Source organism: Corythoichthys intestinalis, chromosome 1 (assembly GCF_030265065.1).
Source record: "Corythoichthys intestinalis isolate RoL2023-P3 chromosome 1, ASM3026506v1, whole genome shotgun sequence".
Classification (NCBI taxonomy): Eukaryota; Metazoa; Chordata; class Actinopteri; order Syngnathiformes; family Syngnathidae; genus Corythoichthys; species Corythoichthys intestinalis.
Window position 1 is genome coordinate 27,941,217 of NC_080395.1, and position 12,286 is coordinate 27,953,502.

The 12,286-nt window shown below is 38.3% G+C and overlaps 1 protein-coding gene across 4 annotated transcripts in view; it reads left to right on the forward strand.

The window, feature by feature from the left end:
• Positions 1-12,286, forward strand: part of slc6a2 (solute carrier family 6 member 2) — a 106,361-nt gene that overhangs the window by 75,036 nt on the left and 19,039 nt on the right. For all 4 annotated transcript variants that reach the window (XM_057839685.1, XM_057839658.1, XM_057839675.1 and 1 more), the window contains exons 11-12: positions 3,723-3,822; positions 8,869-8,969. In XM_057839685.1, coding sequence (XP_057695668.1) covers positions 3,723-3,822; positions 8,869-8,969 — 201 coding nt within the window. The remainder of the gene's footprint in view (positions 1-3,722; positions 3,823-8,868; positions 8,970-12,286) is intronic.

Sequence of the window (12,286 nt, forward strand, 5' to 3'; positions counted from 1 at the left end):
AACAACCTCAACGTCCCCAAAACTCCTGTTCAAGTAACATAAAAACAAGTAATTTAACGACTTTAATCTTGTAATATTTACTACGAATTAGGGCTGTCAAACGATAAAAATTTTTAATCGAGTTAATAACAGCTTAAAATTAATTAATCGTAATTAATCGCAATTCAAACCATCTATAAAATATGCCATATTTTCCTGTAAATTATTGTTGGAATGGAAAGATAAGACACAAGACCAGGGGTCGCGTTAACCGAATATTTTCCGTCGTTGACCGGTTTCTTAAAATGGTGACGGAAAAAACTGAAGTCCATCCGTCATTTTGACAGGTTGCAATTCACACCTAGACCACAGGGTGGCGAGTGAGCATATTAATTAGCTATTGTCTCTCTTGATGCATGACGTCGTTGGCCTTATTCGGAAAAATGTCAAGGCACCTGAGTGTTTGCCTGGCACGGCCAGACTGTTCTCCCTGTATTTTTCAAACACTGAGAGTAAAGTCTGGGACACAGCCTCTCGAGTAGGTACAAAATCAATCGACAAATCAGATTTGTTTATTTGCGTGACGTGTTCTTCACGAGCAACGTAACTGTTGCACGCCGAAAGTCGTCTCTACAACAACACGGATGGCGAACGGGAGAGCCGAGAATATGTTCCAATCCGCGGTAAATTCAGTTTTAAATGAGCTAAAACACATCGACACGAGACATTGACAACAGTCTGTCTCGCGCTAGCCATGTTGAATAAACTCCGTTCTCCTCGTATGTTTACTTCCGCGCGCAAGTCCCTCGTCCTGCCCTCGTCGCTTTGCTAACGGCACGTCTGCCCGTCGCTGATTGGTGCACTCCGCTGTCTGTTTGCCTCTTGTTAAGCTTGTTAGGACAGAATATTCATTAAAAATGAATGAAAACTAAATACTATTGAATATGTCATTATTATCATTTTAAAAATGTAAGTGATGGGTAAAAATACATTATGACCGGATTTTTATGACACTGTCAGTCAAAATGACAGACAACGAAAAATTCTAGCGCAAACTCTGACGGATATATATACATTCAACATACGGTACATAAGTACTGTATTTGTTTATTAGAACAATAAATCAACAAGATGGTATTAACATTATTAACATTCTCTTAAAGTGATCCATGGATAGCAAGACTTGTAGTTCTTAAAAGATAAATGTTAGTACAGGTTATAGAAGTTACACAAGTTATAGAAATTTTATATCAAAACCCCTCTTAATGTTTTTATTTTATTAAAACTAGTAAAATTTTCAATCAAAAATTAAACTAGTAGCTCGCCATTGTTGATGTCAATAATTACACCATGCTCACTCATGGTACTAACCCATAAAATCAGTTGGACCCAAGCGCCAGCAGAGGGCGCCAAACACCAAAAAACAGGTAACAAACGGACATTGCACGGCACTGTCATTTTAATCTGTTTGAGCGGGGCATGTGCGTTAATTGCGTCAAATATTTTAACGTGATTCATTTAAAAAATTAATTACCGCCCGTTAACGCGATAATTTTGACAGCCCTACTCCGAATATTACTCCAATCTCCTAATATTTCACCAAAAGTAATTTTGTGTTGATACAGACCTTACGTCACCAAATTGAAACCAAACGTCCTGGCAGAGGCGAATTTGATATCAGAAGTACTGCTGTGCGCTTTCAGCTTGTTTTGTTTAGATATATACCGTAAAAATTTACTCCAAAATGCCTGAAGAAAATGCTTAAACGTTGTAATATCAAATAAGGGAGGTTTAATTCCACTACCTGACTAATGTGGTCAACAGACTCTGGTTTAAAGCGACCACAAGAAAACACAATGCTTCAAATTATGAGAGGGAATCACATGCAAAAACTGCAGAACACCGGTTCACGTAATGTAAAAATAGGCAACAAAACAACTTTAATCTTTCATCTCATAATATTACGATTTTAATCCTGTAATATTACAATGTATTTAGTGCTGCAAAGGTTAATCAATTAACTCGCGTAATTTGATCAGAAATCAGCTACAGTGCGTATCAAATTTTGCTGCTTCGTAGATTAGTTTAATTTGAGTGGTGTTGTGATGGTTTGCTTTGAAAGTGTTTGCATTTAGTTTTGATGATTTGGGTGAATACACTACCCTCTAGTGGTGACAGTGATATATGACGTAACTCATTTAACATGGCTGAATCCAGCTGCTCCCTGTTAAGACCAACATAAGGTATGATATTTGTTTGAGCTAATGTTTTTTTTTTTTTATACATTCATAATTAGGTTATATGTATATTCAGGAGTTTAATATCTGTTTTAAGGATTTGTTAAGAGCATTGTAAAAATAAAGTTAGCATTTTATTGCATTTAAGCTAGCAGACTTTTGCGATGCAATTTAGCCAATTGCTCTGTTGTTGTACTTAGGTCCTCATTTATGTATTTTTCATATACCTTTTGGGGTTAAAATAAGCTAAGCATGAATTTACTGCTCTTTATTGCAATTCTGCATGGTTTGAAGAAACTCAGGGATTTAAATTTGTATTTGCATTTAATGCTCTTTTGAAAGTGCAGTCTTCGCAAGCCTTTGTTTTACATCCCCTAAAATTTATTCTGCAATGCATTAAATGTTTTTTTTGTCCGATTACTCAATTGTTCGAACTAACTAGTTGATAGATTAATCAATTACTTAAATAATCGATAGCTGCAGCCCTAAATGTATTACTTAATTATAATAATATTATGACTTCAAACTCGTAAAATTATGAGTTTCATCTCGTAATTATATGGCTTTTCGATTGTAATAATACAATGGATGACTTCATTCTCGTAATGTTGCAACTTTAATCTCCTAATATTTTGACTGTTCCCAAAGTCCTATTTTTTCTTCTTTCTTTATTTGGACTTTTGCTGATTGGATGTTGAGGAAGGTTCCGGCTTCTGGAACTGAAGTCACACGAATGAGAAAACATATGTGATTGTCTCTTTCTTCGTCGTCGCTGAAATCTGTTGCGGAACGATCAAGTCAGCCATCTTCTCTAAAGCGCGAAAATTCAACGTGCAATATCGCGGGGCGCGTCCTATCTGGTCAAACTGCCAAAATAGCGCCCAGCTTGTTGCATGTCTCCAGTTGCGAGGCCGCCTGTCGCCCTTCCACGTGTGATCACATTGACTTTCTATGGCAACCTATCGTGCGACGAGCAAAAAAACGCGGCCAGTCTGAATGCAGCCTTTTTTTGCCCTGCCTCCTCATTTTTTAAAAAGAGAGATTTCAAATTGGGGGAAAAAAATCCCCCCGACCGCACAATTTTCATGTGATGCAATTGCCAGTATGTCAAAGGCTCTCTTTCAAGGGAATGCTCAAAAGAAGCACTCTTGATTAACTGATTATAATTTATTTACACAGGCATCCAAGACAAAATATCTGCTCTTCTGTAAGCTCCCCAATAGTAGCAGAATTAATTGTTTGGACTCTATTCAAGAAATCAGTCAAATGATTAAAAAGTGTATGTCCTTCGCCTACTTCTACTCTCACATGAGATTTGGAATGCAAGATATGAGTCAAAGAGCCTACCCACTAAAATGATTGTTGACATGGCCCATTCAGGACATATTTATCCTCTAGTGAATAACTATATTTTTTAAAAAGACACCACTGAGTGTTTAATGCAACAATATTTTGATCAATTTTCCTAACACAGAACAGTAAAACGAAATTTGCATGCTTTCTTAGGGTGGAATCTACGTGCTGACACTATTGGACAAGTATGCTGCCGGGACATCCATTCTCTTCGCTGTGTTGATCGAGGCCATTGGCGTCTCATGGTTTTATGGTATGGAATTATCTCATGTCGTCGCCTTAGGAACAACCTCACCGGTCACCTGTCGTGTTAATTGAAACGGAATGACGGAAAACCCAAATGCGAGTGTCTGTGGAAACAACAACAAAGCGTTTTGTCCTTTTAATGAAGGGTGACACTAAATTGCTGTGTAAAACCTGTTTACTATTAAATGAGCAGAGTTGATTGCAGTGATTTGCTGCAGGATGTCAGGAACTTGAATGATTTCCTGAATACATGCAGCTTTTATATCTTAAGTGAAATTATCCCAATTCTATAAATGAATAAGTATTCAATTTAATCATCCCTTCGATGTTGCTTCTTTTGCTTTTTTCCTATTAGCTATTGAAATTGCTAAATTGGTTTATTTCTTTCGGGCTGTTCACCTCTGTGTGACCCTTCGAGTGTAGCCAACCAGTAGGTATGCAAAGGTTTATTGGTGACCATGAAAGGAAGTTTCAATTTTCCGTTGCTGATTAATATCTGAATGATTTGAGTAATGAACTAGCTGAGAGTTCATTTTCTCTGGGTGGTTGATTTTGAAATGCACATTAACTTTCAATTGTTATTATTTATAATTATTTTATTTATTATAAAAGAAATAAAGTGTTCAAACATGTAAAATGTTTACCATAAAACAGTATGCACTGTCTACAAATCGCTGTTGTTAGGTTCTTTATTGTATGATATAAATCCTCAGACCAATAAATATAATCTTAAAAGTATTTCCACCATGAGTTGTACATCGATCACATTTATGGCTATAAACATTTTTAAAATGATCCAGTTTGGCCTCATATTTCAGATTACAAAAACATTGTATTTGAATATAGGTGTGGATACATTTTTATTCATTATACTGTGAGAGTCGTTTAAGAGTTGTAAATCTATTTCACATATTATCTCACATAGAGGGTGCGGCGACTAGAAGGCATCTGTTCAGTGCGAAAATATTATGCTTCAATGGCCTGTTTACATGATGACGCTGCGACAGCAAGATGCAACAGTTGTGTTGCGAATTAGCCTTGCCTTCACATATTGGCGGAACAAACAGAAGTTGAAGATGCAAACTTTTGATTCTGGCCTCCAAAGTGGAAGGATTCGATTGAGGGGGATTGCTCCGCAAACATATGAACAGTGCTTAATTTGTAAATTAAGGTGCCGGAACGCAAAGTACATATGACAGCGCAGGGATGACGACACAGGGACATGTGCCGGAACATAAGCAGAAAATGGTGCTGAAAACAAACCGCAAATGCCTGCCCACTTGCTATGCTGCGGGACTTTTTTGTTTTTCTTTCTTTTCTCTGCTTTTCTGACTCGTTTTAAACCATCTTCCTTCTTTTTGAAAAAAAAAAACAGTTGCATTTACTGTCTTTTGGGCGTGTTGAAATACCATTTGATCCTGGCTGCTTGTGCCCCAGATGCCGCAAATTTCAAAAGTTTTTTTTTTTTTTTTTTTTTTGTGTCAGGGACGTGATTTGTTGGTCCAGCTTTTCAGTGCATCAAAAAATCTCCGACTCTTTAAAATGACGTTGAATTTTTATAAACAACATGCGATTCCTGGGATTTGTTGTGTAAATGAATTTATGCATATACTGTAATATCCCTAACTGTGTGTAATATTCTGATATGTTTTCCGAGGCACCCTGAAGTGCACGCAACGTTACTGTTGTTTTAGTCACGTGATGCGGGAGTGCGATAGAGAGGCACAGCCTGCCGAGAGCCCCAAGCTGTGTTCGTACTGTTAGCTCCATGTGTTAATAAAGAAACGAAGTTGTCAGCACGTCATCTGTTCGATACCTTTGTCAACAAAAAGCTCAAAACAAGACACTATGTACGATCCGTTTCAAAGACGCTGGGACTGGAAAGCTGTGAGTAGTAGGAAGTGGGGAGGAGACGAGCGAGAAGCAAAAGCTCAACGTCGAATGTGGCGGCAGTCCGCCATTATTTTGTTTATTGTTTTCTTATTGTTGCCACAATAAAGTGGACAAAGCCATCAACGACTCCTCTCTTTCTTCCCTCCCAATGTTTTTATATTATTATTATTTTATATGCACGAGAGGTGCTGGATCTGCCCAAATAAGTCCCAGAACACAGGGAGGCCAAAATCAAGAGGTGCCGGATCTTGTTCCGGCAAGATCCGGCTCAAATTAACCCCTGCATATGAATAAAACGCTCTTGCTCCGACAGAGCTTTTTGTTGTCTGTCATTTTGACTGACAGGCTCATAAAAATCCGGTCATACTCTATTTTTACCCGTCATTTAAATTTTTAAAATGATGATAATGACATTGTGGTGACCCTTGGCATAATTCACCTTCCGTACTTGTGTGTCCATTTGGCCGAGCGCGTTAGCGGTTACAACACAGTCACGTGACAGAGACACTTAAGAGCCGCGTGCGTTCCGGCTTGAATAGAGAATTCACAGAGAGCAGCTGAGCTACAGCGGCTGGACACAGCAATTCGAGCTAACAAGGCTCTTAACATTGCATACCGCTTCAACATATTCAATAGTATTTAGTTTTCATTCATTTTAAATTAATATTCTGTCCGAACAAGCTTAACAGAGAATCCACACTGTGCCATCACACATCAAGCAGATGAATATGTAACTTTTTCTCCGCAGTGACAAAAACAGCTGACTGTGGCCCCAGTAGGTAGGCTACATTATGGAACAATGAAATTAACAGTTCACCTGCTGTGGCCTGAACGGAGTCTTACACCTTCCTCCTGGTGCGCATGGATTTGAATTGCGTGCCCGCTTGTGCAGTCCCTGTTTTTTCACCTCTTTTATCAACACCATCGTCGTTTAGGGGCTTTTTGAAGAAACTTCGGACACTCAGTTGCCTTGACATTTTTCAGAGTAAGGCCAACGACGTCATGCATCAAGAGAGACAGTAGCTAATTAATATGCTCACTCGCCACCCTGTGGTCTGGGACGTGAATTGCAACCTGTCAAAATGACAGGTGGACTTCAGTTTTTTCCGTCACCGTTTTAAAAAATCGGTCAACGACGGAAAATATTCGGTTAATGCGACCCCTGCGCTCCGATGACGTCAGCACTCGCACACATCACTTTGGGCATGCGCCATCGTTGCAAGTAAACATTCAAAACAGCAAACATGGCGGGACAGAGGCTTTAATTTACTGGTTTTATAATATTTTTAACATAGACTTCACCATCAGTTGACGGGACACGGAGCTCGACGCAAAAACGTAGGAGGCCTATTTTCAAAAACTTAAAATATTTTCAAAACCAAAGCCGCGAGTGACCTAAAACCAAAACAGACACCTACCTCTCTTACGCATATATGAGTCTCCATGAGCAGCGACATCAAAAAAATCAAAATCGTTCCTTAATAAAATCCTGATTATATTTTCATGTAAGTATAACAAAACTTAAAATGGCTATAAAATTCTCAAATGTTATGCTAGATGCATAAACTTCATCAAATGCAGAGATAATCACCTATATTTTCAGGATCAATAGCAATATTTAACATACAAGTTTTTGCCCGAAATGACGACTTAGGTTTTTTTCTTTTTTTATTTAGTGCAAGTTTTCAACAGCTAATAAATCACTCAATTTTCACATCAGAAACTTAATACTTGAGGAAAGCATGTAGAATCATCTCATTTTACTCAACAAAAGTTTAAATAAATGCATACATCCCAGAATTTCTATAGATATGAATGTAAAACAGTCTGGATTTTTGGTCACCATCTTTTTTGCTCAACGGCAAATACTGTATCCTTGGTCATAGGCAATTATGAATTCTTCTCCGAACGTAAAAGGTTTCTTGGATTTAGCAATACGGTTCGCCACGAGATATGATGCTCTCAGTGCATTCGCTTTTGTTGTCTCGTTTGCTAGCTTTTAGCCACATGTTATGCAGAATGGACTTGGTTGTAGGCTCCTCTTCTGGCTCAGCAGGTGGCCTTTTTCCCGTAAAAAAAGACGTCTCCACCCACAGCACACAGCCAACAGCAGCTAACGTTACTGTTTACATTGACTGACGCTGGGCTGTTGTAGGTGTGCAAACACCCCAGTAATGGCAGCCAACAACTAGTGGGTGACTTACACAAATCTCGACTCGGATTTGTCAATAGAGTAGACAGGCATATTGATGTGTCAAGAGGTCATGTCCAGACTGTGGTCGATAACAAATTTATTAATATTTCTCTGCGGCCCGGTAGCAAATGCGCCCCGGCCCGGTGGCTGGGGATCACTGCTCTAGGGCCCTGCCATTAATACTACTGTACATCGTTTTCATGCGGAATTTCGACATCGTTCGAATGGAGACGGAACCATGTAAATGCAAATATGAAATTTCTCGTATTCCTTGAGCGTCACCATGAAAACGGCCCCTAAATTTTGTGGCTTTCTTTGGGACATTTAGTACAGGGGTGGGGAAACTTGTCGTCAAGGGCTGCAGTGGGTCTTTGGCTTTTTTTTAGAACTGATTCAGCACAGGTAGTTTATCCAATGAGGGGTCCAGGGAAACAAGAAGCACCTGACTGCAATCAACTGATTGCACTTATAAGACACCATATTGGTGAAAAGGTGTCCTGTCGATGGGCTGCATTAGTAGTAGTAGCGGTACTGCTTTTAAAATTATTGGCATTTCCATGACATGTATAATCTAGAGAGGAATCATTGACTTTCAAATTGATAGAAACAAGCATTTGTTCCAGTTTTCAATGGTTATTTATGATTAGAAAAGCTCACATTTCTCAATGCTTTTTGAGAAAAAAAATGCATTTCTTGTTTTTTCAGCTAAACACACAGAAGTCTCACAGAACTGTTACTTTCTTACTATTTACTGGACATTAATTATGTTAGTGCTAGAATGACCCAAGGAAATGGCAATCAATCGGCAGGCTAGTTAAACAAAATCAAAACTATTTTTTTCAGGGACATGATTATGAGGAATCGTGTGCTCAGCTATGATGTCAGCTAATATCACATCTGGAGGGCTTACAGGGTTGTGTTTTGGGAGCAAATAGTTGGCTTGAAGAATTTATCATCTTCTTTCAGGTGTGGATCGCTTCAGCGAAGATATCGAAAAAATGATGGGCTTCAAGCCGGGACTTTACTGGAGACTGTGCTGGAAATTCGTCAGCCCTACTTTTCTTTTGGTGAGGAAAATATTTACAATGGATGCACACGGTCTCACACCAATATTTCCATATTTTAACAAGCTGTCAGGACAGAAATCCGGAGTACTGCTTCCAAATTGTATTTGCATTTTTCATATCTAAAGTGGCGTTACAACAACTATAACAAAACATACAGACCTTTATACATTCAAAGCTAACAATATTCAACAATACAATATTCCCGGGGATTAACATTTTGTAGTAGCTCAGAATCCAAAGTCGGGTCAAATTAAATTATGTATTGCCCAATGGGTATAGGGCTTAATGGGCCTAGTCGACAGAAAACAAGGACATCCTCTAAACCCATTTAGATCATATAGTACAGTGTAGTGTAGTGTAGTATAGTGTAGTATAGTATAGTATAGTATAGTATAGTATAGTATAGTATAGCGTAGTACTTTTAGTATAGTGTAATAAGTATAATTTGTTCTCTCAAGGTCCATTTGTACTATTTTATTTATTTTTTTGGCAGCCACAAAAACAAATTTTTAAATATGTCCGGGTGCCCTGCTCTCAAGTATTCTGTCAAATGCTATGCTACTAGCTTGCAGCTCTGAACTAACCAGGTGATAGGAATAATTACAGGCATGACCTTATACTAGAGGAGTTCCAAAAAATCGATTATTACATGCATCGCAAATCGACACGTGGCGATTCGATTACGATTCACAAAGGTTCAAAAACGATGATTTTCTCTCGAAACTTTATGACAGCCGCTCATAGCGGAACGAAATTCAAGACACGTCTGCTACCCGGACACCGTTAACGGACGCACGCACAACGTTATGATGGATGCTCCCAGTTACTGGGAGAGAGATTTACTCCTTTTTAAAAGACTGGAAAATAAATTTGTGTATGAGACAGGCAGGACCAGAAGCGCGACCCAGCGGTCGCAAGTTATTTTTTAGAGCGAGAGGGGAAGAGAGATAGGTTGTTGCTCTTTGTCTTTCAGATGTCCAGCAGTAGTTTTAGGGCATTTTATTTGAAAGATGTCTTGAGTGTGTTGCAAAGACCTTTATTGTTGTTTTTGAGATGTTAATAGTTAGTGCCGAGCGCTAAGCTAATTAGCTAATGCGCTAACGTGTATTTTATATGCAGAACGTGTAAAACCATGATTAATTACATCGGTAACACTACCAACATGCAAAATAGTACAGTACAGTACAGTAATCTGTTGTTGCAAGTGCTGCCTGGGAGCCGACAGGCGTGTGTGCGCGTGGGCGGGAAGGGAGAGAAGAAAGTGCACGCGCTGTAATGAGTCTGTGTGTGGTGGTGTTGTTTTTTTATGTGCTCGGCAATAAACGCCACAAGTTAAAAGTGATCAAGAGCAATTGTGATTTCCACTTGTCACCCCAAGAGTTACACAAGGGAGGTAACACTGTGAAAACAAAGTATATTGGTTTAAAGAAGTCTTATTTCTAAAGACACTTTGTTTGTGTCCAGAAAATGTGGAATTCATTCCACCAGTGTAAATGTTATTGTATTGTTGAGAGAAATAAGTACTCCCTTTAAAATGGTTCATGTTTTTGCACTTTCTTGTAAAAAACAAATAAATAAAAAAGAAGCTTAAGGGCAGCTTTTTGTTGTATGGGCATGTTTCCATCGTTCCTGTTAAATCATATGGATGTTTTAGATAAATAATGGACATAAATTTGTTTGGCTACTTTATTAATCAGTGATGATGATGCATCGATAATCGTGATAATCGTGATAACCGTGATCATCGTCAATACCGTGATCATTGTTCAAAAATCAAATCGTAGCACCCTGAATCGTAATCGAATCGAATCGAATCGAGGGGTGCCTAAGATAGCACACTACTACACACTACTATTACTGTTCATGTTGTCATGTGGTCAGTATGATTCAAACTAAAATCTGATGGTTCAGATATGTATTTATTATTTTTTTAATAAATAAATAAATTAAAATATCCATCAATTTTATCAATGTCTTTATGGCATCAGCCAACAATTCTGAGTCTGAAGGTTGTGGCCAGATTACATTGACATGGCAACACACAGATGCTGGATTTTCATTCGATGAAAAATAAGTACAAAATAAAAGCAATCAATACAAAAAACAGAAGAGAAAGCTATGAAGGCCTTCACGGTACGCCACTGGGCCGTCCAGTGTTTCTAACTAGAACAACATGAAAAATATGCGTCTCACGTCACCTGGGATAAGCTGCAGTTTACCAGCGACTCTGAGGACAAGCTCTCAATAAAAAATGAGAGTTTAAAGAGGACTATTAAACCACCATTTCATTTGTTAGTGTCCATTGGAGTCACTTGACTCACAGAAAGGCACTGTGTAAATGTCAGTGAATAGGCACGTGTTCATTTCTAGTGGAATAAAAATGTTTGCAGAAGATAATGAAAGGATTGTAGCATTTTTTTTTTAAGTTAAAGATCTAGCGTGTCTATCATCACACTGCCTTTTTCCATGAAACAACACGTCATTTTGACTTATTTTTATTTTTATTGTACGATATATATATATATTTAAAACACTGACCATTTTTTCTCTGAAATTGTAGTGTTTCTTTTTTCATGGAGCCGAGCGGAAAGAGAAAGGAATGAAGGAAATAAGTCATTCATGTGTTGAGTTTGCATCTGATGTTACTTTACCAAAGCATGTCGGACCAAGGGCGTATGCATGGTCTCAATATTGGTAGGGACGATATAACAGCATGACCTGCATGTACACATTTTTCCTGGGGACGGGACATTAATTAAACCAAACAGATTTGGTGAACGGGGGTCAGGGTTACATTTCTCACGAATATGAACCTAATTAATGGATAGGCTAAATGATCAATGAAAAATGAATCTGTAACGACTTAAACTAAATTTCTGTTAGGTCTAAACTTACTTGTATCTAGCAAAATAATAAAGACCTAGAGGAGGACGAAGACAAGGATCAGATCGGAGACAGTGATAAGGCTTTTACGCTAACGGCCGTCAGGAGAAAAGGTTGATGCGGAGCGAGTAGCTCGCAACAAGCTTATCTAAACCCCCCCCTGAGGAGCGCAGCCTTTTTATTAAGGAGTTGGAGAGCATTCATTGCACATGCGTAACTTTTGTTTTATCGAGATTGTATCATTTACTGAGAACAGAAACCAGAATGAAACATTATGGTGACATTTACTGAAAACAGAAACTTTACTCTTTCCATTGTGTAAACACTAAAAAGCATAAGTGAATAGAGAAAACAATCATAACACCTAGTTTTAAACACACAAAATTGCATTTACTATTGTAAATATTGTGAATATTGTTAATACTGTTATTGTG